The 27,178-nt window shown below is 46.0% G+C and overlaps 1 protein-coding gene across 4 annotated transcripts in view; it reads right to left on the reverse strand.

Moving 5' to 3' along the window:
- The window catches only part of pusl1 (pseudouridine synthase like 1), a 59,300-nt gene that overhangs the window by 404 nt on the left and 31,718 nt on the right, over positions 1-27,178 (reverse strand). For 2 of the 4 annotated variants that reach the window (XM_042324907.1, XM_042324909.1), the window contains exons 6-9: positions 24,652-24,801; positions 17,191-17,361; positions 765-819; positions 471-633 (exon numbers count right to left, since the gene is read on the reverse strand). In XM_042324907.1, coding sequence (XP_042180841.1) covers positions 471-633; positions 765-819; positions 17,191-17,361; positions 24,652-24,801 — 539 coding nt within the window. Of the gene's footprint in view, positions 1-19; positions 247-470; positions 634-764; positions 820-17,190; positions 17,362-24,651; positions 24,802-27,178 lie in introns of those variants that run through there. The other 2 variants (XM_042324908.1, XM_042324910.1) reach the window with 2 other exon arrangements.

Consider the following 27,178-nt stretch of genomic DNA (forward strand, 5'->3'; position numbering starts at 1 on the left):
ATGGTGCCCTAAAATAATTTCTCTAGAAATGTCAAATAGAAAACAAGGTACAGTGGGGCAAAAAAGTATTTAGTCAGCCACCAATTGTGCAAGTTCTCCCACTTAAAAAGATGAGAGAGGCCTGTAATTGTCATTGCCCCACTGTATATTGTGTGAACTGTATCTGAACATTTTACTTGCCATCAATGTCCTTGCTTCCTCCGTCATTGTTTTCTCAATTCCTCACAGCTCATCTGAGGAGGTCGTCTGAGGGAGGAATTGAGGAAACAAGGACGGAGGAAACATGGGGAGGAATCTCAATTGCACTTCCTTGATTCCTCACGTCTTCTCTCCTCACCTCCTTCTCATTGGCTCCCCTCTGACCTTCTAATCCAATGGGTTTTGAGGAGGAGGCGAGGAATCAAGGGAAGTGCAATTGCTTTTGACGGCTACTATTAAAGTTTTCAGTCACACACACTGGGAAGTCTTACCTGACCGGTGGTACTCCACCCTGGTGAGGAAGAGTCCTTCTGGGGGTGATGTGAGGTTGTGTGGGTAGGCCTGAGAGTCCTGGGCCTCCAGTAATTCCTTCACCCCAGAGACAGACATCTGTCCCTGGCCAACTGCCACCAGAGCCCCTGTCATCCTACGCACCTTTAAAAAAAAAAAACAGAGGAGTAACACTGTCTGGGTTCACATGCACCGCCGATGCATAATAATCATGTTTTTTATTACTACGGTAACGACACCCTTGGCTGGCGGTGACGCTGGAATACACAACCTACCTGTTTGTAGAGGAAGGATCTGCTCTTGAAGGTAAGCTCCCAGAACTGAATATCTCTGCAAGAGGACAACAGACATTTAAACATTTGCAGAGAGAGAGAGAGAGAGAAAGAGAGAGAGAGAGAGAGAGAGACTGAGAGAGAGAGAGACAGAGAGACAGAGAGAGAGAGACGGAGAGACAGAGAGAGAGAGACTGAGAGACAGAGAGAGAGAGAGAGAGAGTAAAACAACACCAGTAATGACATCATCGTACCACAAGCCTGGAGGTGTGGTAACTGTTGTCTTGAGACATTGTGTCGACATCACAGCAACAATGTCTACCTCTGGACTGATTGTCGGGTGTGATACTGTATCTAATCGGATGGTCACAAGGATACGGGGCTCCTAATAATGGCTAAAGTGGGTTTAGACTAATGACCTATTTCAGTGGTTTTCCAGTGTTAATCTGCAGGGAGAGAAATATGGTGTGTGTGTGTGTGTGTGTGTGTGTGTGTGTGTGTGTGTGTGTGTGTGTGTGTGTAAGCATTTAGTAATGGTGCCCATTCATTCATTATCTGATCTGCTTCCCGCTTGACCTGAATGCCAAGCGTCACGTCTGGAGGCAACCTGGCACCATCCCTAGAGTGAAGCGTGGTGGTGGCAGCATCATGCTGTGGGGATGTTTTTCAGCGGCAGGGACTGGGAGACTAGTCAGGATCGAGGGAAATATGAACAGAGAAAAGTACAGAGATCATTGATGAAACCCTGTTCCAGAGCGCTCAGGACCTCAGACTGGGGGCGAAGATTCACCTTCCAACAGGACAACGACCCTAAGCACACAGCCAAGACAAAGCAGGAGTGGCTTCGGGACAAGTCTCTGAATGTCCTTGAGTGGCCCAGCCAGAGCCCGGAGTTGAACCCGATAGAACATCTCTGGAGAGACCTGAAAATAGCAGTGCAGTGATGCTCCCCATCCAACCTGACAAAGCTTGAGGGGATCTGCAGAGAAGAATGGGAGAAACTCCCCAAATACAGGTGTGCCAAGCTTGTAGCGTCATACCCAAGAAGACTTGAGGCTGTAATCGCTGACAAAGGTGCTTCAACAAAGAACTGAGTAAAGGGTCTGAATACTTATGCGATATTTCCATACATTTTTTAAATATACATTTGCACACATTTCCAAAAACACTGTTTTTGCTTTGTCACTATGGGGCTTTGTGTGTAGATTGATGAGAAAAATAAATAAAAATGTCATCAATTTCAGAACAAGGCTGTAACGTAACAAAATGTGGAAAAAGTCAAGGGGTCTGAACACTTTCAGAATGAGCTGAATCTGATCTGATGGTCACAAGGATACGGGGCTCCTAATAATGGCTAAAGTGGGTTTAATTACCTATTTCAGTGGTTTCCAGTGTTAGTCTGCAGGGAGAGAAATATGGTGTGTGTGTGTGTGTGTGTGTGTGTGTGTGTGTGTGTGTGTGTGAGCATTTAGTAATGGTGCCCATTCATTCATTATCTGATCTGCTTCCCGCTCGTTGCTGTGAGTCAATGTTTTTGACGTAATATAAATGTCAGCAGCCAGCATCCTCTGTGTGTGTGTGCGTGTGCGTGCGTGCGTGTGCGCGTGTGTGTGTGTGAACCTCTGCTCTGCTGCCATCTCCCTCTGCAGACTGAAAGGAACACTGTGTCAAATGTAGAATACATAGTGCTGGGAGAATCTCCCCCCATATTAGTCATAGGGCTGGGAAATGCCAGGGACCTCACAATGTAATATTATGCCGATACATTATGTATTGCAATACTCACGATTCAATATGCATTGCGATACAATACTGTACTTTTATTGTGATTCGATGTTTCAAACATATTGCTCGTGAGGAAATCGCCCCCCCCCCCATATTTAAAAAAGAAGATAGAGAATAAGCCGTGAAGGGAAAATACTGGAGGTACAGCCGACTACCTCAAAATAAATAACATGATATTGTCAAAATGATTTACGATATATCGTCAAAAATAATATCCCCCCCGATATGCGACTGTATTGATTTTTCTTATTTTTCTCACCCCCACATCACTAATTACTCATTGGCTTAATCGTCCTAAACTACCAACCAATCATCTCCCACAATACCTCCCTGCACGTGTCTTGGGCACCTCTACGTTCAGCATCAGCAGCTGAGCTGACTCCATACTGACACGAGGCAGAGCAGACAGACAGTTGCTGCTTCATTAAAACTTGTTCATTATGATGATTATAATGTTACTACAGTAGTTAGCTAGCTACCTTTTTATTGAAGGATCATTGTATTTAGTGTTGCACAAGTTGGTTAGTGTGATATAATGTTACTACGGTAGTTAGCTAGTTACCTTAGCTGGTTAGCTTCTCTTTATTGTGAAGTGGCTGTTTCTGGCTTAGAGATATAATGGAGTGTTTGTGTACATTATCAAACGTCAGAAATACCTCTCCTTCCACTAACTAAACTACTTAGCTAGATGCACAATTGCGGGACTAAGACCTTCTCGGGCAAAACGTCAAAAATGAATAACAGATTTTCTTGAGTGATTCAGGAAAACAAAATGGAGGGCGAAGTGTTGTTGTTGTTGTTGCTAGGTAACACGCTGAGATTCATGGGAAGAAGCTGCCAAGGGAATTGATTGGCTAAAATGAACTATTTTACTCAGTTGGTCACCACTCAGATTATGGTAGTGTCACTGCAACCTTAAAGGTCCTAAATGATGTCACCATTGCCCTTGATTCTAGGCAATGTTGTGTTGCTATTTTTATTGACTTGGCCAAAGCTTTTGATAAGGTAGACCAGATATTCCCAAACTGGGGAACGCGCGATGCCGCCGGGGGTACGCCAAATACAAATGTGATTCACATTTGGAAGAAAAATAATAAAAATAATAAATTCTTCATATTTTCCAACCATTTATATTTTCCTACATGCTGCATTTGGGGCTGCTGGTAGCCTAGTGGTTGGACTAGTGAACGAAAGGTTGCAAGATCCCAGAGCTGATAAAAAAAAATCTGTTGTTATGCCCCTGAACAACCCACTGTTCCTAGGCCATCATTGTAAATAATAAGAATTTGTTCTTATTTCTGACTTGCCTGGTTAAATAAAGGTTACAAATAAAAAGTAGCCTCGTTTCCCTGCCAGAAATAAAATGAAACCATCTTGTGTTCAGCAAAATAACAACACAATACAGGTAGCCTCGTTAAATAATGAACATCCAATCACATTAACTGGTACTCTCTCGCGGGAATAATGAACATCCAATCACATTAACTGGTACTCTCTCGCGGGAATAATGAACATCCAATCACATTAACTGGTACTCTCTCGCGGGAATAATGAACATCCAATCACATTAACTGGTACGGGAATAATGAACATCCAATCACATTAACTGGTACTCTCTCGCGGGAATAATGAACATCCAATCACATTAACTGGTACTGGAATAATGAACATCCAATCACATTAACTGGTACTCTCTCGCGGGAATAATGAACATCCAATCACATTAACTGGTACTCTCTCGCGGGAATAATGAACATCCAATCACATTAACTGGTACTCTCTCGCGGGAATTGTGTAACTGCTGCTCATTCCGTTTGCTGGAAAATTGATAAATAAAAAAGTAGAGCTGGTATGAGTCCATAGAGACACATACTGCCAGCTCTACTGGTAGGACTGCTACTACCAGCTCTACTGGTAGGACTGCTACTACCATCTCTACTGGTAGGACTGCTACTACCAGCTCTACTGGTAGGACTGCTACTACCAGCTCTACTGGTAGGACTGCTACTACCATCTCTACTGGTAGGACTGCTACTACCAGCTCTACTGGTAGGACTGCTACTACCAGCTCTACTGGTAGGACTGCTACTACCAGCTCTACTGGTAGGACTTCTACTACCAGCTCTACTGGTAGGACTGCTACTACCAGCTCTACTGGTAGGACTGCTACTACCATCTCTACTGGTAGGACTGCTACTACCATCTCTACTGGTAGGACTGCTACTACCAGCTCTACTGGTAGGACTGCTACTACCAGCTCTACTGGTAGGACTGCTACTACCAGCTCTACTGGTAGGACTGCTACTACCAGCTCTACTGGTAGGACTGCTACTACCAGCTCTACTGGTAGGACTGCTACTACCATCTCTACTGGTAGGACTGCTACTACCATCTCTACTGGTAGGACTGCTACTACCATCTCTACTGGTAGGACTGCTACTACCAGCTCTACTGGTAGGACTTCTACTACTAGCTCTACTGGTAGGACTGCTACTACCAGCTCTACTGGTAGGACTGCTACTACCATCTCTACTGGTATTACTGCTACTACCAGCTCTACTGGTAGGACTGCTACTACCATCTCTACTGGTAGGACTGCTACTACCATCTCTACTGGTAGGACTGCTACTACCATCTCTACTGGTAGGACTGCTACTACCAGCTCTACTGGTAGGACTGCTACTACCAGCTCTACTGGTAGGACTGCTACTACCAGCTCTACTGGTAGGACTGCTACTACCATCTCTACTGGTAGGACTGCTACTACCATCTCTACTGGTAGGACTGCTACTACCATCTCTACTGGTAGGACTGCTACTACCATCTCTACTGGTAGGACTGCTACTACCATCTCTACTGGTAGGACTGCTACTACCAGCTCTACTGGTAGGACTGCTACTACCAGCTCTACTGGTAGGACTGCTACTACCAGCTCTACTGGTAGGACTGCTACTACCAGCTCTACTGGTAGGACTGCTACTACCAGCTCTACTGGTAGGACTGCTACTACCAGCTCTACTGGTAGGACTGCTACTACCAGCTCTACTGGTAGGACTGCTACTACCATCTCTACTGGTAGGACTGCTACTACCATCTCTACTGGTAGGACTGCTACTACCAGCTCTACTGGTAGGACTGCTACTACCAGCTCTACTGGTAGGACTGCTACTACCATCTCTACTGGTAGGACTGCTACTACCATCTCTACTGGTAGGACTGCTACTACCATCTCTACTGGTAGGACTGCTACTACCATCTCTACTGGTAGGACTGCTACTACCAGCTCTACTGGTAGGACTTCTACTACTAGCTCTACTGGTAGGACTGCTACTACCAGCTCTACTGGTAGGACTGCTACTACCAGCTCTACTGGTATTACTGCTACTACCAGCTCTACTGGTAGGACTGCTACTACCAGCTCTACTGGTAGGACTTCTACTACCATCTCTACTGGTAGGACTGCTACTACCATCTCTACTGGTAGGACTGCTACTACCATCTCTACTGGTAAGACTGCTACTACCATCTCTACTGGTAGGACTGCTACTACCATCTCTACTGGTAGGACTGCTACTACCATCTCTACTGGTAGGACTGCTACTACCAGCTCTACTGGTAGGACTGCTACTACCAGCTCTACTGGTAGGACTGCTACTACCAGCTCTACTGGTAGGACTGCTACTACCAGCTCTACCACTACCAGCTCTACTGGTAGGACTTCTACTACCAGCTCTACTGGTAGGACTTCTACTACCATCTCTACTGGTAGGACTGCTACTACCAGCTCTACTGGTAGGACTGCTACTACCAGCTCTACTGGTAGGACTGCTACTACCATCTCTACTGGTAGGACTGCTACTACCAGCTCTACTGGTAGGACTGCTACTACCATCTCTACTGGTAGGACTGCTACTACCAGCTCTACTGGTAGGACTGCTACTACCATCTCTACTGGTAGGACTGCTACTACCAGCTCTACTGGTAGGACTGCTACTACCATCTCTACTGGTAGGACTGCTACTACCATCTCTACTGGTAGGACTGCTACTACCATCTCTACTGGTAGGACTGCTACTACCAGCTCTACTGGTAGGACTGCTACTACCAGCTCTACTGGTAGGACTGCTACTACCAGCTCTACTGGTAGGACTGCTACTACCAGCTCTACTGGTAGGACTGCTACTACCAGCTCTACTGGTAGGACTTCTACTACCAGCTCTACTGGTAGGACTTCTACTACCATCTCTACTGGTAGGACTGCTACTACCAGCTCTACTGGTAGGACTGCTACTACCAGCTCTACTGGTAGGACTGCTACTACCATCTCTACTGGTAGGACTGCTACTACCAGCTCTACTGGTAGGACTGCTACTACCATCTCTACTGGTAGGACTGCTACTACCATCTCTACTGGTAGGACTGCTACTACCATCTCTACTGGTAGGACTGCTACTACCAGCTCTACTGGTAGGACTGCTACTACCAGCTCTACTGGTAGGACTGCTACTACCAGCTCTACTGGTAGGACTGCTACTACCAGCTCTACTGGTAGGACTGCTACTACCAGCTCTACTGGTAAGACTGCTACTACCAGCTCTACTGGTAGGACTGCTACTACCAGCTCTACTGGTATTACTGCTACTACCAGCTCTACTGGTAGGACTGCTACTACCAGCTCTACTGGTAGGACTGCTACTACCATCTCTACTGGTAGGACTGCTACTACCATCTCTACTGGTAGGACTGCTACTACCAGCTCTACTGGTAGGACTTCTACTACCATCTCTACTGGTAGGACTGCTACTACCAGCTCTACTTGTAGGACCTCTACTACCAGCTCTACTGGTAGGACTGCTACTACCAGCTCTACTGGTAGGACTGCTACTACCAGCTCTACTGGTAGGACTGCTACTACCAGCTCTACTGGTAGGACCTCTACTATCATCTCTACTGGTAGGACTGCTACTACCAGCTCTATTGGTAGGACTTCTACTACCAGCTCTACTGGTAGGACCTCTACTACCATCTCTACTGGTAGGACTGCTACTACCAGCTCTACTGGTAGGACTGCTACTACCAGCTCTACTGGTAGGACTGCTACTACCATCTCTACTGGTAGGACTGCTACTACCAGCTCTACTGGTAGGACTGCTACTACCATCTCTACTGGTAGGACTGCTACTACCATCTCTACTGGTAGGACTGCTACTACCATCTCTACTGGTAGGACTGCTACTACCAGCTCTACTGGTAGGACTGCTACTACCAGCTCTACTGGTAGGACTGCTACTACCAGCTCTACTGGTAGGACTGCTACTACCAGCTCTACTGGTAGGACTGCTACTACCAGCTCTACTGGTAGGACTGCTACTACCAGCTCTACTGGTAGGACTGCTACTACCAGCTCTACTGGTAGGACTGCTACTACCAGCTCTACTGGTAGGACTGCTACTACCAGCTCTACTGGTAGGACTGCTACTACCATCTCTACTGGTAGGACTGCTACTACCATCTCTACTGGTAGGACTGCTACTACCAGCTCTACTGGTAGGACTTCTACTACCATCTCTACTGGTAGGACTGCTACTACCAGCTCTACTTGTAGGACCTCTACTACCAGCTCTACTGGTAGGACTGCTACTACCAGCTCTACTGGTAGGACTGCTACTACCAGCTCTACTGGTAGGACTGCTACTACCAGCTCTACTGGTAGGACCTCTACTATCATCTCTACTGGTAGGACTGCTACTACCAGCTCTACTTGTAGGACTGCTACTACCAGCTCTACTGGTATTACTGCTACTACCAGCTCTACTGGTAGGACTGCTACTACCAGCTCTACTGGTAGGACTGCTACTACCAGCTCTACTTGATGCAGCCGAATAACTACTACCCCCCTTACCCGAGAAAGCACCAAGCTACTGCCCCCTTACCCGAGAAAGCACCAAGCTACTGCCCCCTTACCCGAGAAAGCACCAAGCTACTGCCCCCTTACCCGAGAAGGCACCAAGCTACTGTCCCCTTACCCAGGAAGGCACCAAGCTACTGCCCCTTACCCGGGAAGGCACCAAGCTACTGCCCCTTACCCAGGAAAGCACCAAGCTACTGCCCCTTACCCAGGAAAACACCAAACTACTGACCCCCTTACCCGGGAAAACACCAAGCTACTGCCCCTTACCCGAGAAAACACCAAGCTACTGTCCCCTTACCCGGGAAAACACCAAGCTACTGCCCCTTACCCGAGAATGCACCAAGCTACTGTCCCCTTACCCGGAAAGCACCAATCTACTGTCCCCTTACCAGGGAAAGCACCAAGCTACTGTCCCTTACCCGGGAAGGCACCAAGCTACTGTCCCCTTACCTGGGAAAGCACCAAGCTACTGTCCCTTACCCGGGAAGGCACCAAGCTACTGTCCCCTTACCTGGGAAAGCACCAAGCTACTGTCCCCTTACCTGGGAAAGCACCAAGCTACTGCACCCCTTACCCAGGAAAGCACCAAGCTACTGCCCCCTTACCCGGGAAGGCACCGAACAACAGACAGGGTCGTTGGACCATCGAAGAGGGGTTCACTTATATTGGGAGTAGTGCCTTTCCTCAGCCACAGAGTGTTATATGTGCTACAGTACTATCTCACAACTCTATGAAACCTTCACTCTGGCACAGACATTTAGAAACAAAACATGCCAATTTGAAAAATAAGCCACAGGAGTTTTTTGAGCGAGAATAAAGATGACTGTCAAGTAGTAAGACCTGTATAAAAGCAACATATAGTTAATAATAAGAAGCTAGAAGCGTCTTATATGGTGAGCAACTTATATGGTGAGCTATTGTGGAGGACTTAATTATTCCTTCTGCCGCGGATATGGCTGGAACAATACTGGGGGAAAAGGACAAAAAAACTATACAGACAATGGCTTCATCAAACAACACTGTTTCACAACGCATCAGTGACATGGCAAGAGATGTTTGAAACCATTTCTGCTTCGCATACAAGCCAGTGAATTATATGTGTTACAGCTGGATGAGTCAACAGACGAGGCGGGCCTGGCACAGCTCCTGGTATATGTCCGTTACATTTATGGTGGGGTCAATGAAGGAAGACATCGTCTTCTGCAAACCACTGGAAACCAGGACAACATGAGAGGATATTTTTAAAGTACTGGACAGCTTTGTGACATCAAATTAACTTTGGTGGTAAAGATGTGTTGGTATCTGTACTGATGGTGCAAAAGCTGGAGTTTGAATGTTTGATGGGGTACGGGACTATAAAAAGTTTGGGAACCACTGGAATAGGGAATAGAATAGAGGATAAGGGATAGAATAGGGAATAGACACAGTACTATTACGGCCACTGTCCGTGTTTAAATTATATTACTAATGCCCTAGATAATAGAAAGTACTGTGCCACCTTGTTCGTAGATTTATCGAAAGCTTTTGACACTGTAGACCATGCAATACTTTTGGGTAAGCTGTCGTCAATAGGACTGGGATCGGATGCCTGTCGTTGGTTTCATGACTATCTAAAGGATAGAAGTCAGGCTGTTAGAGTCGACGCCATCCAGTCGGAGCCATTGGAGTTGTTTCAAGGGGGTTCCACAAGGTTCTATACTTGGTCCATTACTGTTCACTCTCTACATAAACAATATCGGTGATGAGATAAGAAAGTGTCAAATGTATATGCTGATGACACTGTCATGTACTCTATCACTTCAACGGCTGACCAAGCATAATCACTATTGGAGACAGATTTAAAGATATTACAAGGGTCTTTTATACAGCTGAAACCTGTTTTAAATGCAAAGAAAACACATTTTATGATTTTGAATAGGTTCAAAAAGTTGATTGAAAATACACTTGCACTTACGAGCTTAGATGGTTCTCGAATTAATCAGGTCTCTGCATATAAATACTTAGGGACATGTTTGGATGATAAACTGTCTTTTAAAATGCATGTTGACCAACTTTGTAAATGGCTAAAAATCAAGCCAGGCTTCCTCTATAGAAACAGGACATGTTTGTCCTCTACAAATAGAAGACAAATTGTGCAAGCTACTTTTATGTCTGTTATAGATTATGGGGATATTATTTACATGCATGCTTCGGCATCAACACTTAAATCGCTGGATGCTACTTATCATTGGGCACTTAGGTTTATTACGGGTGCTACAGAACTCACCACTGTGTTTTATATCATAATGTGGGTTGGTCTTCGCTGTCCGTGAGACGAGAACAACATGCTCTCTCTCATGTTTGTCTATAAAGCCCTTCTGAATAAACTACCTTCTTATTTATCATCACTCATCAACGTTATAATTATAATTATAATTCCTAAAACCAGGTCTCAAGCATGGATTACACTTGAGGCCCATGTGATTTCCACAGAGTTGGGTATGCCTGCCTTTTCCTGTTACGCTCTTTGCCTATGGATTACACTTGAGGCCCATGTGGTTTCCACAGAGTTGGGTATGCCTGCCTTTTCCTGTTACGCTCCTTGCCCATGGAATAGCCTGCAGACTAAACTTAAACTTGAGACTCTTGTCCCCCTGTCGGCCATTTTAAATATTTATTGGAGGATTTGTATTTTTGTATTGCTTGTAACTGTTTCGGGTAATGCAAGTTCTTGTGCTGTTAGGTGAATAACCAGTTAGGGGAATAACCAGTTAGTGGAATAACCTGTTAGGGGAATAACCTGTTAGGAATAACATGTTAGGGGAATAACCTGTTAGGGGAATAACCTGTTAGGGGAATAACCTGTTAGGGGAATAACCTGTTAGGGGAATAACCTGTTAGGAACAACCTGTTAGGGGAATAATCTGTTAGGGGAATAACCTGTTAGGGGAATAACCTGTTAGGGGAACAACCTGTTAGGGGAATAACCTGTTAGGGGAATAACCAGTTAGGAGAATAACCTGTTAGGAATAACATGTTAGGGGAATAACCTGTTAGGGGAATAACCTGTTAGGGGAATAACCTGTTAGGAATAACATGTTAGAGGAATAACCTGCTAGGGGAATAACCTGTTAGGAGAATAACCTGTTAGGGGAATAACCTGTTAGTAGAATAACCTGTTAGGGGAATAACCTGTTAGGGGAATAACCTGTTAGAGTAATAACCTGTTAGGGGAATAACCTGTTAGGAATAACATGTTAGGGGAATAACCTGTTAGGGGAATAACCTGCTAGGGGAATAACCTGTTAGTAGAATAACATGTTAGGGGAACAACCTGTTAGGAGAATAACCTGTTAGGGCAATAACCTGTTAGGGGAATAACCTGTTAGGGGAATAACCTGTTAGGGGAATAACCTGTTAGGGGAATAACCTGTTAGGAATAACCTGTTAGGGGAATAACCTGTTAGGAATAACCTGTTAGGGGAATAACCTGTTAGGGGAATAACCTGTGTGTAAATGTAACAATCTTCTGCTGTATTTGTTTGTGTTATCTGTGATCGTTTTGTCTTGTGTAGTTTCTTAATCATTGTCCCTAAACTGTATGTGTAAACATGTATGCGCAGGGCCCAGCTGTAACAGAGACCTTGGTCTCAGTCTGTGTTCCTTGTTCAAATAAAGGTGTAAAAAAAGGGGATATAATATGGAATAGGCAATAGGGGATAGAATAGGGAATAGGGGATAGAATAGGGAATAGGGGATAGAATAGGGGATATAATAGGGAATAGGGGATAGAATAGGCAATAGGGGATAGAATAGGGGATAGGGGATAGAATAGGGAGTCATTCTATAGAGGGGATAGAATAGGGGATAGAATAAGGGATAGAATAGGGAATGTGAAGTCATTCTATATAGGGGATAGAATAGGGAATAGGGAATAGAATAGGGGATAGGGAATAGGGAATCATTGTAGGTGCTACACTGTGAGAACTGGGTCACATTTAAATGAATGTGAATGCTGCTGTGCTGTCTGATGATGACGTGTAAGGGGTTAGTGGTTAGGTTTAGGAGTTAGGTTTATGGTTTGGGTTAAGTTTCATGTTAGGGTTAGGGAAAATAGGATTTTCAATGGAAATTAATTTTGGGTCCCCAAGAGGATAGAAGAACATAATGTGTGTGTGTTTTATAACATGTTGACGTGGCAAACTGAACACTGACAAATTGAATGGGAACAGGAATACCATTTAGAGTAGGTTTTATGCCAAAACTATTTCTCAATATTACAAGAACAGAATAAAGAACAGAAAGCATTTGTTTCACATGAGGGGTTAGACTGGTGTCTGTGCTTGTGTCTGTATCAGACTTTGTGTTACTGTGGAAAGTGAACATAAAACAAAAAATTGTAGAACATCCGACGACATTATAGAACAGCAACAACATTATAGAACAGCAACAACATTCTAGAACCGCAACAACATTCTAGAACTGCAATAATAGTCTAGAACCGCAATGAACATTCTAGAACAGCAACAACCTTCTAGAACAGCAACGACATTCTAGAACCACAACAACATTCTAGAACCACAACAACATTCTAGAACAGCAATGACATTATAGAACAGCAACCACATTCTAGAACCACAACAACATTCTAGAACAGCAACAACCTTCTAGAACAGCAACAACATTCTAGAACCACAACAACATTCTAGAACCACAACAACATCCTAGAACAGCAATGACATTATAGAACAGCAACCACATTCTAGAACCGCAACAACATTCTAGAACCGCAACAACATTCTAGAACTGCAACAACATTCTAGAACTGCAACAACATTATCGAACAGCAACAACATTATAGAACCACGATGAACATTCTAGAACAGCAACAACATTATAGAACAGCAACGACATTATAGAACCGCAACAACATTCTAGAACAGCAACGACATTCTAGAAGCTCTCCTCCTCTGGAACTCCTCTGATCATTGTGTAATCTCCTCCTGTCCTGTCCTGCCCTGTCTCTCCAGTGCTCTTCATACTCTCCTACCACTACTCTATATCATTGTACACCACCATACTAAAAGTGCGGCGAAAGCTTTGGGCTTATCAATAATTCACAAGCAGGCTTCTCCTGTTTCTTATTATAGGGACCTTTATGAAATACACTACATGGCCAAAATGATATAAACACTCCTTCAAATGAGTAGAATCTGCTATTTCAGCCACACCCGTTGCTGATAGTGGTATAAAAATCGAGCTCACAGCCAATACTTTAAAAGAATGGTTTGCCCATATGAATGTACCCTACGACGTCACTGCAGTGACGAGACAGACGTTCTTCTTTTGTGTGTTGGATCTTGTTTCACGAGGACCACAATGGAAATAAGTCCCAGACTTTAATGGATTTTATCTTCAATGATTTGGAAGTGGTAGAACACACCAGCTCACAGAGCAGGACCGCCTGCTGTTACATCACTCACTACAGAACAGGACCGCCTGCTGTTACATCACTCACTACAGAACAGGACCGCCTGCTGTTACATCACTCACTACAGGACAGGACCGCCTGCTGTTACATCACTCACTACAGAACAGGACCGCCTGCTGTTACATCACTCACTACAGAACAGGACCGCCTGCTGTTACATCACTCACTACAGGACAGGACCGCCTGCTGTCACATCACTCACTACAGAACAGGACCGCCTGCTGTTACATCACTCACTACAGAACAGGACAGAACGCCTGCTGTTACATCACTCACTACAGAACAGGACCGCCTGCTGTTACATCACTCACCACAGAACAGGACCGCCTGCTGTTACATCACTCACTACAGAACAGGACCGCCTGCTGTTACATCACTCACTACAGAACTACAGAACAGGAGCTGTTACATCACTCACTACAGAACAGGCCTGCTGTTACATCACTCACTACAGAACAGGACCGCCTGCTGTTACATCACTCACTACAGAACAGGACCGCCTGCTGTTACATCACTCACTACAGAACAGGACCGCCTGCTGTTACATCACTCACTACAGAACAGGACCGCCTGCTGTTACATCACTCACTACAGAACAGGACCGCCTGCTGTTACATCACTCACTACAGAACAGGACCGCCTGCTGTTACATCACTCACTACAGAACAGGACCGCCTGCTGTTACATCACTCACTACAGAACAGGACCGCCTGCTGTTACATCACTCACTACAGAACAGGACCGCCTGTTACTGTTACATCACTCACTACAGAACAGGACCGCCTGCTGTTACATCACTCACTACAGAACAGGACCGCCTGCTGTTACATCACTCACTACAGAACAGGACCGCCTGCTGTTACAACTCACTACAGAACAGGACCGCTCACTACAGAACAGGACCGCCTGCTGTTACATCACTCACTACAGAACAGGACCGCCTGCTGTTACATCACTCACTACAGAACAGGACCGCCTGCTGTTACATCACTCACTACAGAACAGGACCGCCTGCTGTTACATCACTCACTACAGAACAGGACCGCCTGCTGTTACATCACTCACTACAGAACAGGACCGCCTGCTGTTACATCACTCACTACAGGACAGGACCGCCTGCTGTTACATCACTCACTACAGAACAGGACCACCTGCTGTTACATCACTCACTACAGGACAGGACCGCCTGCTGTTACATCACTCACTACAGAACAGGACCGCCTGCTGTTACATCACTCACTACAGAACAGGACCGCCTGCTGTTACATCACTCACTACAGAACAGGACCGCCGACTGTTACATCACTCACTACAGGACAGGACCGCCTGCTGTTACATCACTCACTACAGAACAGGACCGCCTGCTGTTACATCACTCACTACAGAACAGGACCAGAACAGGACCGCCTGCTGTTACATCACTCACTACAGAACAGGACCGCCTGCTGTTACATCACTCACTACAGAACAGGACCGCCTGCTGTTACATCACTCACTACAGAACAGGACCGCCGACTGTCGCATCACTCACTACAGAACAGGACCACCGACTGTCACATCACTCACTACAGAACAGGACCACCGACTGTCGCATCACTCACCACAGAACAGGACCGCCTGCTGTTACATCACTCACTACAGAACAGGACCGCCGACTGTTACATCACTCACTACAGAACAGGACCGCCTGCTGTTACATCACTCACTACAGAACAGGACCGCCTGCTGTTACATCACTCACTACAGAACAGGACCGCCTGCTGTTACATCACTCACTACAGAACAGGACCGTCTGCTGTTACATCACTCACTACAGAACAGGACCGCCGACTGTTACATCACTCACTACAGAACAGGACCGCCGACTGTCACATCACTCACTACCGAGTTCCAAACTGCCTCTGGAAGCAACGTCAGCACAATAACTGTTCGTCAGGGAGCTTCATGGCCGATCAGTCGCACACAAGCCTAAGATCACCATGCTCAATGCCAAGCGTCAGCTGGAGTGGTGTAAAGCTCGCCGCCATTGGTCTCTGGAGCACTGGAAACGCGTTCTGTGGGGTGATGAATCACGCTTCACCATCTGGCAGTCCGACGCTACGAATCTACCTGCCCGAATGCATAGTGTCAACTGTAAAGTTTGGTGGAGGAGGAATAACGGTCTGGGGCTATTTTTCATGGTTCGGGCCCCTTAGTTCCAGTGAAGGGAAATCTTACCGCTACAGCATACAATTACAATTATGATTCTGTGCTTCTAACTTATAAATATCTGGGGAAGGCCCTTTCCTGTTTCAGCATGACAATTCCACCGCGCTAAAAGCGAGGTCCATACAGAAATAGTTTGTTGAGATCAGTGTGGAAGAACATTGCTGGCCTGCATCAGAGCCCTGACCTCAACCCCATCGAACACCTTTGGAATGAATTGGAACACCGATTGCGAGCCAGGACTTAATCGGCCAACATCAGTGTCCGACCTCAGTAACACTCTTGTGGCTGAATGGAAGCAAGTCCCCCTCATCAATGTTCCAACATCTAGTGGAAACCCTTCCCCAGAAGACTGAAGGCTGTTATAGCAGCAAAGGGGGGACCAACTCCATATTAATGCCCACGATTTTGGAATGAGATGTTCGATGAGCAGGTGTCCACATACTTTTGGTCATCTAGTGTATGTACACAGAGCTCGGGCCGAGAGAAAATTAGCTATCTAGCGAAATCTGGTGCAATGATATGTTGTACATGGTCCCTGACAAATGAACACATACATATAAATATGACTGGATTTAACTCACAGAGAGGAAAACTCTTACACACCATCTGTCTCTCAACCCAGATTCCAGGGGTTAATAATTAATAATAATTAATAATAATTAATAATTAAGCCATGAAAATGGTATTTGATACAGGAACAACCCATCCAGAGGAATAAACCCCACAGCCATTTTAGTTCACCAAAGCTCTCTCCAACACCCCCCACTAACCCCCACTATGGATTATTCCCCTTCTAGGTAGAGGCCCATACAACGATCAGATCTGAAAAATAATGATTGATTCTAATAATATTCAGAAGGTTTTTAAACTAATCCAAATCCCCACCAATGTAAACATGGAGTTGGGTACTAAAGGCTTTCTGACACACTGTGGCTAGTGCACAGTTAGGGTTAGAGGTCAGAGGTTACCTGTGGAAATGTCTTTGTATACGAAAGCATCCCAAAGCTCCAAAATAGGGTTAGGATTAGGGTCAGGAGTTAGAGGTCAGAGGTTACCTGTGGAAGTGTTTGTGTACAAAGGCGTCTCCGAGTTCCAGACCGACCTTCTCCAGGGTCTTTACCGGGTCTTTAAACGGTGTCTCAGAGTTCAGGGCTCTGAAGGAGCTGAAGTTATGGGTACCCACCAGCAGGGAGGCAGCGTCACGCATCGCACCAACATCCAAGTCCCTGTCAGGAGGAAGAGAAGGCAGGGGGGGCATATGTTAAAGGGTAAAGGTTAAGGGTTATATGTATGTTAATTCCTGTCAAATGTGTGGAATGTGTGGACTGTTCTTAACACCTGAGAGACAGGTAAGCTGCTCCCAAAAGAGTGATATGACTATCAATCAAATCAAATCAACTGTAAGGGGTGCAAAAGGTAACAGGTCACATAGGAACTGGTACTAGGGGTTGACCCCATTCAGTCCACTGGTCAATTATTTGGTCGATAGGCTGTTGGTCGACTGAGATGTCTTTAGTCGAAGCATTTTCTCTTGATCTCCAGTATTTTCCACAACCAGTCACATTTAGTCCACACATCTGACTTCCTCAGTAAACATTCCCCTGTTCCGAGTTATTTGTCAAGTCCTCAGCATCCCATTTAGCTGTTCCATGTGTTACAGTGTTCAGAGTTTGTTGGAACCAATTTATGGATGTGATTATGATTATGCTATGGGCCCTATTGTGTCCTCTACGGACGGGATTAGTTTTACTGGGGGAGGTCTGGTAATGTAATTATATACACAAAACACCACATCTGTAGTTTTAGTCCAGTCCGAATCTGCTACGTCAATCATTTTTACATGGCAGGAGAATATTCCAGACAGAATAACCTACTGTTTTTTTGGTTTTGTTGGCAAACTCCCAAGATCCTCTGATAATACTAGTTCCGTGCGAATCGACATCCCTGTGTTTTGAGAGAAGTGTCTGAGTTTGACAGGTGTTGCTCGCGGTTTGAGCAAGAAAACACAACAACGGATCGGAGAAATCGAAACAAAGTGCTGTGCATAAACTATATATGAAATACCTACCTGTAGCTCATCAACTTTCCCAGTGAATGCTTGGGTTTATATGTTTTGTGCATATATATATATATATATGAACTGAATATTGGCAAATGCATCAGTAAAAAATATTGAGCCTCTTTAATGCAACCCTTGGTGTTAATAGATGGCAACGCAGCAATTTACAACTAACCTAAAGGTTTGGAAATGATAACTTTCTCATCCGTAGCCCTTTAAAAATGCATCTCAAGTGCACTTGCACTGTTTTGGGGCGGCAGGGTAGCCTAGTGGTTAGAGTGTTCGACTAGTAACCAAAAGGTTGTAAGTTCAAATCCCCGAGCTGACAAGGTACAAATCTGTCGTTCTGCCCCTGAACAGGCAGTTAACCCACTGTTCCCCGGTAGGCCGTCATTGAAAATAAGAATTTGTTCTTAACTGACTTGCCTAGTAAAATAAAGGTTAATTTAAAAAAAAAATGTTTAGCTCCCATCTGAAAGCTGGACGGCACTTGGGGTCACTAAAATACCCTCATGATTAGGATCACACTTCCTCAATTCAAATATTATGCTGACACTATAGGAAATATGGTTCGGGAATGGTTTAGAAACTCAGGAATCAAGTTATCAGCGTGTCCCTGTCACCTGGACATGTCTACACGCCTAGAATAAACAACTGTCCATTTATTTAAATAATAATATTATAATAATTACAGGGGGCAATTTGAAGAAAAAAAACAAATCGTTCTCTGGAATAACGGGCGTAATAATTACATAGCCAACGTACCTCTAGTAATATTCGTAAGAATAGGTCTTTGATGACGTGCATACGATGCATACACGTGTCACGGAAAGAGAGCCAGGGTTGAGGGAATGTTTTTCCTAGACAGATTAGGGATTTCGGGTAACAGAACATTTAATTCAGAAATGGCTGTAAAATGATGTTGCAGCTTCAGCAACACGGGCAGCGCGAGACACACTGTTGATGTTCTGTGGTGGTCGCTGCAGCTGGGAGGAGAGAGCGACGACGGCTGCTAGTCACAGTCACCAGGCCCGGACTATATAATCAATTGCTGGTCGGTCTCCCTCTAGTCATTTGTGAGTCTTAATTATTTAATCAAACAGTTCAGACAAGATCAGTGCATATAGTTGATTTGATTAAAACACATAGGATGTTTTGACCAATTTATTGGTCAAAAGAACAGAGGCCTCATGGTCAACTAAGATTTTTTTTTTGGTGTGTTTACTTTCAGGCGCAGCCCTGTAGTGTTCTCTCACTGTTCTGCTGAATACCAGGGATCCTTATGGATGGGAGGGAGGGAGAGAGAGAGGAGGAGGGAGTGAAAAAGAGAGAGATGAAAGGAGGGATGGATAGAGGCTGAGGGAAAGAAAACAAGAGAGAATTGGAGAGTGAAAATGTAAGAGAGAGGGAGGGGGGAATAGAGGGAGGGAGAGCAACAGAGGGAGAGACAGATAGAGACAGAGGGAGAGAGAGAAACATACATGCGTGGGTGTTGTTCTGCATCTGTATAAGCCTGCAGCTTATTTTGGCCTACTTTCCCAAAAAAGTGAAGAGAGGAAAAGGGGAGGAGAGGAGAAGAAGAGGGGAGGGTGGAGGAGAGGAGGAGGGGGGAAACGAAGGGGGAGGAAGAGGAGAGGACGAGGAGGGGAGGAGTACGAGGGGAGTAGTGGTAGACGAGGAGCGGAAAAAATACACTCTTGAGATGAAACACTTCACGCTACAACTTTCCCCATTCCCTGTTACATAAACCACTCCATTCTCTAACATCTCTTTTGTTATCCTCTCTCTCCCTCTCCCCCTCTCTCTTTCCCCTTATTGCTCTCTCTCTCTCTCCCTTTCTATATCACCTTCTCTCTCTCTCTCTCTCTCTCTCTCCCTCCCTTTCTATCTCACCCTCTCTCTCTCTCTATCCCCTTATTGCTCTCTCTCCCTCTCTCTCACCCTCTCCCTCCCTCCCATCTCACCTTCTCTCTATCTCTCTCTGTCTTGCACCTCTCTGTCTCCTCCCTCTTTCTCTTGCTCGCCCTCTTTCTGATCCTGACTTTTGTCTGTCTGTCTGCGTCAGTTCAGATATCTCCACTTCGTGTCTGTCTGGGTCAGATATCTCCACTTCATGTCTCTGACTGGGTCAGATATCTCCACTTCATGTGTCTGACTGGGTCAGATATCTCCACTTCATGTGTCTGACTGGGTCAGATATCTCCACTTCATGTGTCTGACTGGGTCAGATATCTCCACTTCATGTCTCTGTCTGGGTCAGATATCTCCACTTCGTGTCTGTCTGGGTCAGATATCTCAACTTCATGTGTCTGTCTGGGTCAGATATCTCCACTTCGTGTCTGTCTGGGTCAGATATCTCAACTTCATGTGTCTGACTGGGTCAGATATCTCCACTTCATGTGTCTGACTGGGTCAGATATCTCCACTTCATGTGTCTGTCTGGGTCAGATATCTCCACTTCATGTCTCTGACTGGGTCAGATATCTCCACTTCATGTCTCTGACTGGGTCAGATATCTCCACTTCATGTGTCTGACTGGGTCAGATATCTCCACTTCATGTCTCTGTCTGGGTCAGATATCTCCACTTCATGTCTCTGTCTGGGTCAGATAGCTCCACTTCGTCTCTGTCTGGGTCAGATATCTCCACGCCTTAATTTGCTGATTCTCTACACCTCGTGTGTTATTTGCCTTCATTATTCACATATTGCAAACTCTATTGTCTTAGCGTGAGTGAGTGTGATTCCTGAGCTGCTCTGTAAGGAATTGCTTTGGGGTCTCCCCCCTACATGTGGTTTGCATACTGAGACATGCAGCGCGCACACACACACACACACACACACACACGCACACACACACTACACACTACACACTACACACTACACACACACACATTAGTACTTCCGGCGCCGACAGAGATGGCCGCCTCGCTTCGCGTTCCTAGGAAACTATGCAGTTTTTTGTTTTTTTACGTGTTATTTCTTACACTAGTACCCCAGGTCATCTTAGGTTTCTTTACATACAGCCGAGAAGAACTACTGAATATAAGATCAGCGTCAACTCACCATCAGTACGACCAAGAATATGTCTTTCGCGATGCGGATCCTGTGTTCTGCCTTACAACCAGTGCCACGGAGTGGATTACATGCAGCGACCAAAAAAAAAAAAAAACGACTCAGAAAAAGAGGGAAACGAAGCGGTCTTCTGGTCAGACTCCGGAGACGGGCACATCGTGCACCACTCCCTAGCATTCTTCTTGCCAATGTCCAGTCTCTTGACAACAAGGTTGATGAAATCCGAGCAAGGGTAGCATTCCAGAGGGACATCAGAGACTGTAACGTTCTCTGCTTCACGGAAACATGGCTAACTGGAGAGACGCAATCCGAAGCGGTGCAGCCAGCGGGTTTCTCCACGCATCGCGCCGACAGAAACAAACATCTTTCTGGTAAGAAGACGGGCGGGGGCGTATGTCTTATGGCCAACGTGACATGGTGTGATGAAAGAAACATACAGGAACTCAAATCCTTCTGTTCACCTGATTTAGAATTCCTCACAATCAAATGTAGACCGCATTATCTACCAAGAGAATTCTCTTCGATTATAATCACAGCCGTATATATCCCCCCAAGCAGACACATCGATGGCTCTGAACGAACTTTATTTAACTCTCTGCAAACTGGAAACGATTTATCCGGGAGGCTGCATTCATTGTAGCTGGGGATTTTAACAAGGCTAATCTGAAAACAAGACTCCCTAAATTTTATCAGCATATCGATTGCGCAACCAGGGGTGGAAAGACCCTGGATCATTGTTACTCTAACTTCCGCGACGCATATAAGGCCCTGCCCCGCCCCCTTTCGGAAAAGCTGACCACGACTCCATTTTGTTGATCCCTGCCTACAGACAGAAACTAAAACAAGAAGCTCCCACGCTGAGGTCTGTCCAACGCTGGTCCGACCAAGCTGACTCCACACTCCAAGACTGCTTCCATCACGTGGACTGGGATATGTTTCGTAAGCGCCAGACAACAACATTGACGAATACGCTGATACGGTGTGCGAGTTCATTAGAACGTGCGTTGAAGATGTCGTTCCCATAGCAACGATTAAAACATTCCCTAACCAGAAACCGTGGATTGATGGCAGCATTCGTGTGAAACTGAAGGCACGAACCACTGCTTTTAATCAGGGCAAGGTGTCTGGTAACATGACTGAATACAAACAGTGCAGCTATTCCCTCCGCAAGGCTATCAAACAAGCTAAGCGCCAGTACAGAGACAAAGTAGAATCTCAATTCAACGGCTCAGACACAAGAGGTATGTGGCAGGGTCTACAGTCAATCACGGACTACAGGAAGAAACCCAGCCCAGTCACGGACCAGGATGTCTTGCTCCCAGGCAGACTAAATAACTTTTTTGCCCGCTTTGAGGACAATACAGTGCCACTGACACGGCCTGCAACGGAAACATGCGGTCTCTCCTTCACTGCAGCCGAAGTGAGTAAGACATTTAAACGTGTTAACCCTCGCAAGGCTGCAGGCCCAGACGGCATCCCCAGCCGCGCCCTCAGAGCATGCGCAGACCAGCTGGCCGGTGTGTTTACGGACATATTCAATCAATCCCTATACCAGTCTGTTGTTCCCACATGCTTCAAGAGGGCCACCATTGTTCCTGTTCCCAAGAAAGCTAAGGTAACTGAGCTAAACGACTACCGCCCGTAGCACTCACATCCGTCATCATGAAGTGCTTTGAGAGACTAGTCAAGGACCATATCACCTCCACCCTACCTGACACCCTTGACCCACTCCAATTTGCTTACCGCCCAAATAGGTCCACAGACGATGCAATCTCAACCACACTGCACACTGCCCTAACCCATCTGGACAAGAGGAATACCTATGTGAGAATGCTGTTCATCGACTACAGCTCGGCATTCAACACCATAGTACCCTCCAAGCTCGTCATCAAGCTCGAGACCCTGGGTCTCGACCCCGCCCTGTGCAACTGGGTACTGGACTTCCTGACGGGCCGCCCCCAGGTGGTGAGGGTAGGCAACAACATCTCCTCCCCGCTGATCCTCAACACTGGGGCCCCACAAGGGTGCGTTCTGAGCCCTCTCCTGTACTCCCTGTTCACCCACGACTGCGTGGCCATGCACGCCTCCAACTCAATCATCAAGTTTGCGGACGACACAACAGTGGTAGGCTTGATTACCAACAACGACGAGACGGCCTACAGGGAGGAGGTGAGGGCCCTCGGAGTGTGGTGTCAGGAAAATAACCTCACACTCAACGTCAACAAAACTAAGGAGATGATTGTGGACTTCAGGAAACAGCAGAGGGAACACCCCCATCCACATCGATGGAACAGTAGTGGAGAGGGTAGCAAGTTTTAAGTTCCTCGGCATACACATCACAGACAAACTGAATTGGTCCACTCACACAGACAGCATCGTGAGGAAGGCGCAGCAGCGCCTCTTCAACCTCAGGAGGCTGAAGAAATTCGGCTTGTCACCAAAAGCACTCACAAACTTCTACAGATGCACAATCGAGAGCATCCTGGCGGGATGTATCACCGCCTGGTATGGCAACTGCACCGCCCTCAACCGTAAGGCTCTCCAGAGGGTAGTGAGGTCTGCACAACGCATCACCGGGGGCAAACTACCTGCCCTCCAGGACACCTACACCACCCGATGCTACAGGAAGGCCATAAAGATCATCAAGGACATCAACCACCCGAGCCACTGCCTGTTCACCCCGCTGCCATCCAGAAGGCGAGGTCAGTACAGGTGCATCAAAGCTGGGACCGAGAGACTGAAAAACAGCTTCTATCTCAAGGCCATCAGACTGTTAAACAGCCACCACTAACATTGAGTGGCTACTGCCAACACACTGTCAATGACACTGACTCTACTCCAGCCACTTTAATCATGGGAATTGATGGGAAATGATGTAAATATATCACTAGCCACTTTAAACAATGCTACCTTATATAATGTTACTTACCCTACATTGTTCATCTCATATGCATACATTGATACTGTACTCTATATCATCGACTGCATCCTTATGTAATACATGTATCACTAGCCACTTTAACTATGCCTCTTGGTTTACATACTTATCTCATATGTATATACTGTACTCGATATCATCTACTGTATCTTGCCTATGCTGCTCTGTACCATCACTCATTCATATATCCTTATGTACATATTCTTTATCCCCTTACACTGTGTATGACAGTAGTTTTTTTTGGAATTGTTAGTTAGATTACTTGCTCGTTATTACTGCATTGTCGGAACTAGAAGCACAAGCATTTCGCTACACTCGCATTAACATCTGCTAACCATGTGTATGTGACAAATAAAATTTGATTTGATTTGATTTGATTTGACACTACACACTACACACACACACACACACACTACACACACACACACGATTGCCAGGGAAACTCACATGTGGCGTAACCCCCAGCAGAGGTTAGCATCGGTCAGTGGCGTGCAGGAGTGATGAGTGACGCCCGTGGCTAGCCGGTAGACGTACGTCCGAGACACAGCGCGGAAACGGGCATGGAACCCACCGGGGACCCGGTAGGCACGGGTGATTCTGAGGGGACAGACAATAAACCACGGGTGATTCTGAGAGGACAGACAATAAACCACGGGTGATTCTGAGGGGACAGACAATAAACCACGGGTCATTCTGAGGGGACAGACAATAAACCACGGGTGATTCTGAGGGGACAGAGAATAAACCGTGGGTGATTCTGGGGGACAGACAATAAACTGTGGGTCATTCTGAGGGGACAGACAATAAACCACGGGTCATTCTGAGGGGACAGACAATAAACCACGGGTCATTCTGAGGGGACAGACAATAAACCACGGGTCATTCTGAGGGGACAGACAATAAACCACGGGTGATTCTGAGGGGACAGACAATAAACCGTGGGTGATTCTGGGGACAGACAATAAACTGTGGGTGATTCTGGGGGACAGACAATAAACCACGGGTCATTCTGAGGGGACAGACAATAAACCACGGGTGATTCTGAGGGGACAGACAATAAACCACGGGTGATTCTGGGGGACAGACAAACCGTGGGTGATTCTGGGGACAGACAATAAACCACAGGTGATTCTGGAGGGACAGACAATAAACCACGGGTGATTCTGAGGGGACAGACAATAAACCACGGGTGATTCTGGAGGGACAGACAATAAACCACGGGTGATTATGGGGGACAGACAATAAACCACGGGTGATTCTGGGGGACAGACAATAAACCACGGGTGATTCTGGGGGACAGACAATAAACCACGGGTGATTCTGGGGGACAGACAATAAACCACGGGTGATTCTGGGGGACAGACAATAAACCACGGGTGATTCTGGGGGACAGACAATAAACCACGGGTGATTCTGGGGGACAGACAATAAACCACGGGTGATTCTGGGGGACAGACAATAAACCACGGGTGATTCTGGGGGACAGACAATAAACCATGGGTGATTCTGGGGGACAGACAATAAACCACGGGTGATTCTGGGGGACAGACAATAAACCACGGGTGATTCTGGGGACAGACAATAAACCACGGGTGATTCTGGGGGACAGACAATAAACCACGGGTGATTCTGAGGGGACAGACAATAAACCACGGGTGATTCTGGGGACAGACAATAAACCACGGGTGATTCTGGGGGACAGACAATAAACCACGGGTGATTCTGGGGGACAGACAATAAACCACGGGTGATTCTGGGGGACAGACAATAAACCACGGGTGATTCTGGGGGACAGACAATAAACCACGGGTGATTCTGGGGGACAGACAATAAACCACGGGTGATTCTGGGGGACAGACAATAAACCACGGGTGATTCTGGGGGACAGACAATAAACTGTGGGTGATTCTGGGGGACAGACAATAAACCACGGGTGATTCTGGGGACAGACAATAAACCACGGGTCATTCTGAGGGGACAGACAATAAACCACGGGTGATTCTGGGGGACAGACAATAAACCACGGGTGATTCTGGGGGACAGACAATAAACCACGGGTGATTATGGGGGACAGACAAACCGTGGGTGATTCTGGGGGACAGACAATAAACCACGGGTGATTCTGGGGGACAGACAATAAACCACGGGTGATTCTGGGGGACAGGTAGTAGGTGCCAGGCTCGGCGGTTTGTGTCAACAACTGTAACGCTGCTGGGTTTTTCCAAGCTCAAAAATGTCCCGTTTGTATCATGAATGGTCCACCACCCAAAGGACATCCAGCCAACTGGACACAACTTGTGCGAAGCATTGGAGTCAACATTGGCCAGCGTCCCTGCGGAACGCTTTCGACATCTTGTAGAGTCCATGCCCCGATGGATTGAGGCTGTTCTGAGGACATAACTCAATGTTCCTTTTTATTTCTTTATTTCACCTTTATTTAACCAGGTAGGTCAGTTGAGAACACCTTTATTTAACCAGGTAGGTCAGTTGAGAACACCTTTATTTAACCAGGTAGGTCAGTTGAGAACACCTTTATTTAACCAGGTAGGTCAGTTGAGAACACCTTTATTTAACCAGGTAGGTCAGTTGAGAACACCTTTATTTAACCAGCTAGGCCAGTTGAGAACAAGTTCTCATTTACAACTGCGACCTGGTCAAGATAAAGCACAGCAGATTGACACATACAACAACACAGAGTTACACATGGAATAAACAAAACATACAGTCAGTAACACAATAGAAAAGTCTATATACAGTGTGTGCAAATGAGGTAGGATAAGGGAGGTAAGGCAATAAATAGGCCATAGTGACAAAATAATTACTATATAGCAATTAAACACTGGAGTGACATGTTTTTTCACTTTCTGTTTATTTTACTTAGCTAGCAAATGCAGCTAGCTAGTTTAGGGATGCTGTGTTAGCTAGCTGGCTATAACAGAGGGATGCTATGTTAGCTAGCTGGCTATGACAGAAG

The sequence above is a fragment of the Oncorhynchus tshawytscha genome, linkage group LG07 (assembly GCF_018296145.1).
Source record: "Oncorhynchus tshawytscha isolate Ot180627B linkage group LG07, Otsh_v2.0, whole genome shotgun sequence".
Lineage (NCBI taxonomy): Eukaryota > Metazoa > Chordata > Actinopteri > Salmoniformes > Salmonidae > Oncorhynchus > Oncorhynchus tshawytscha.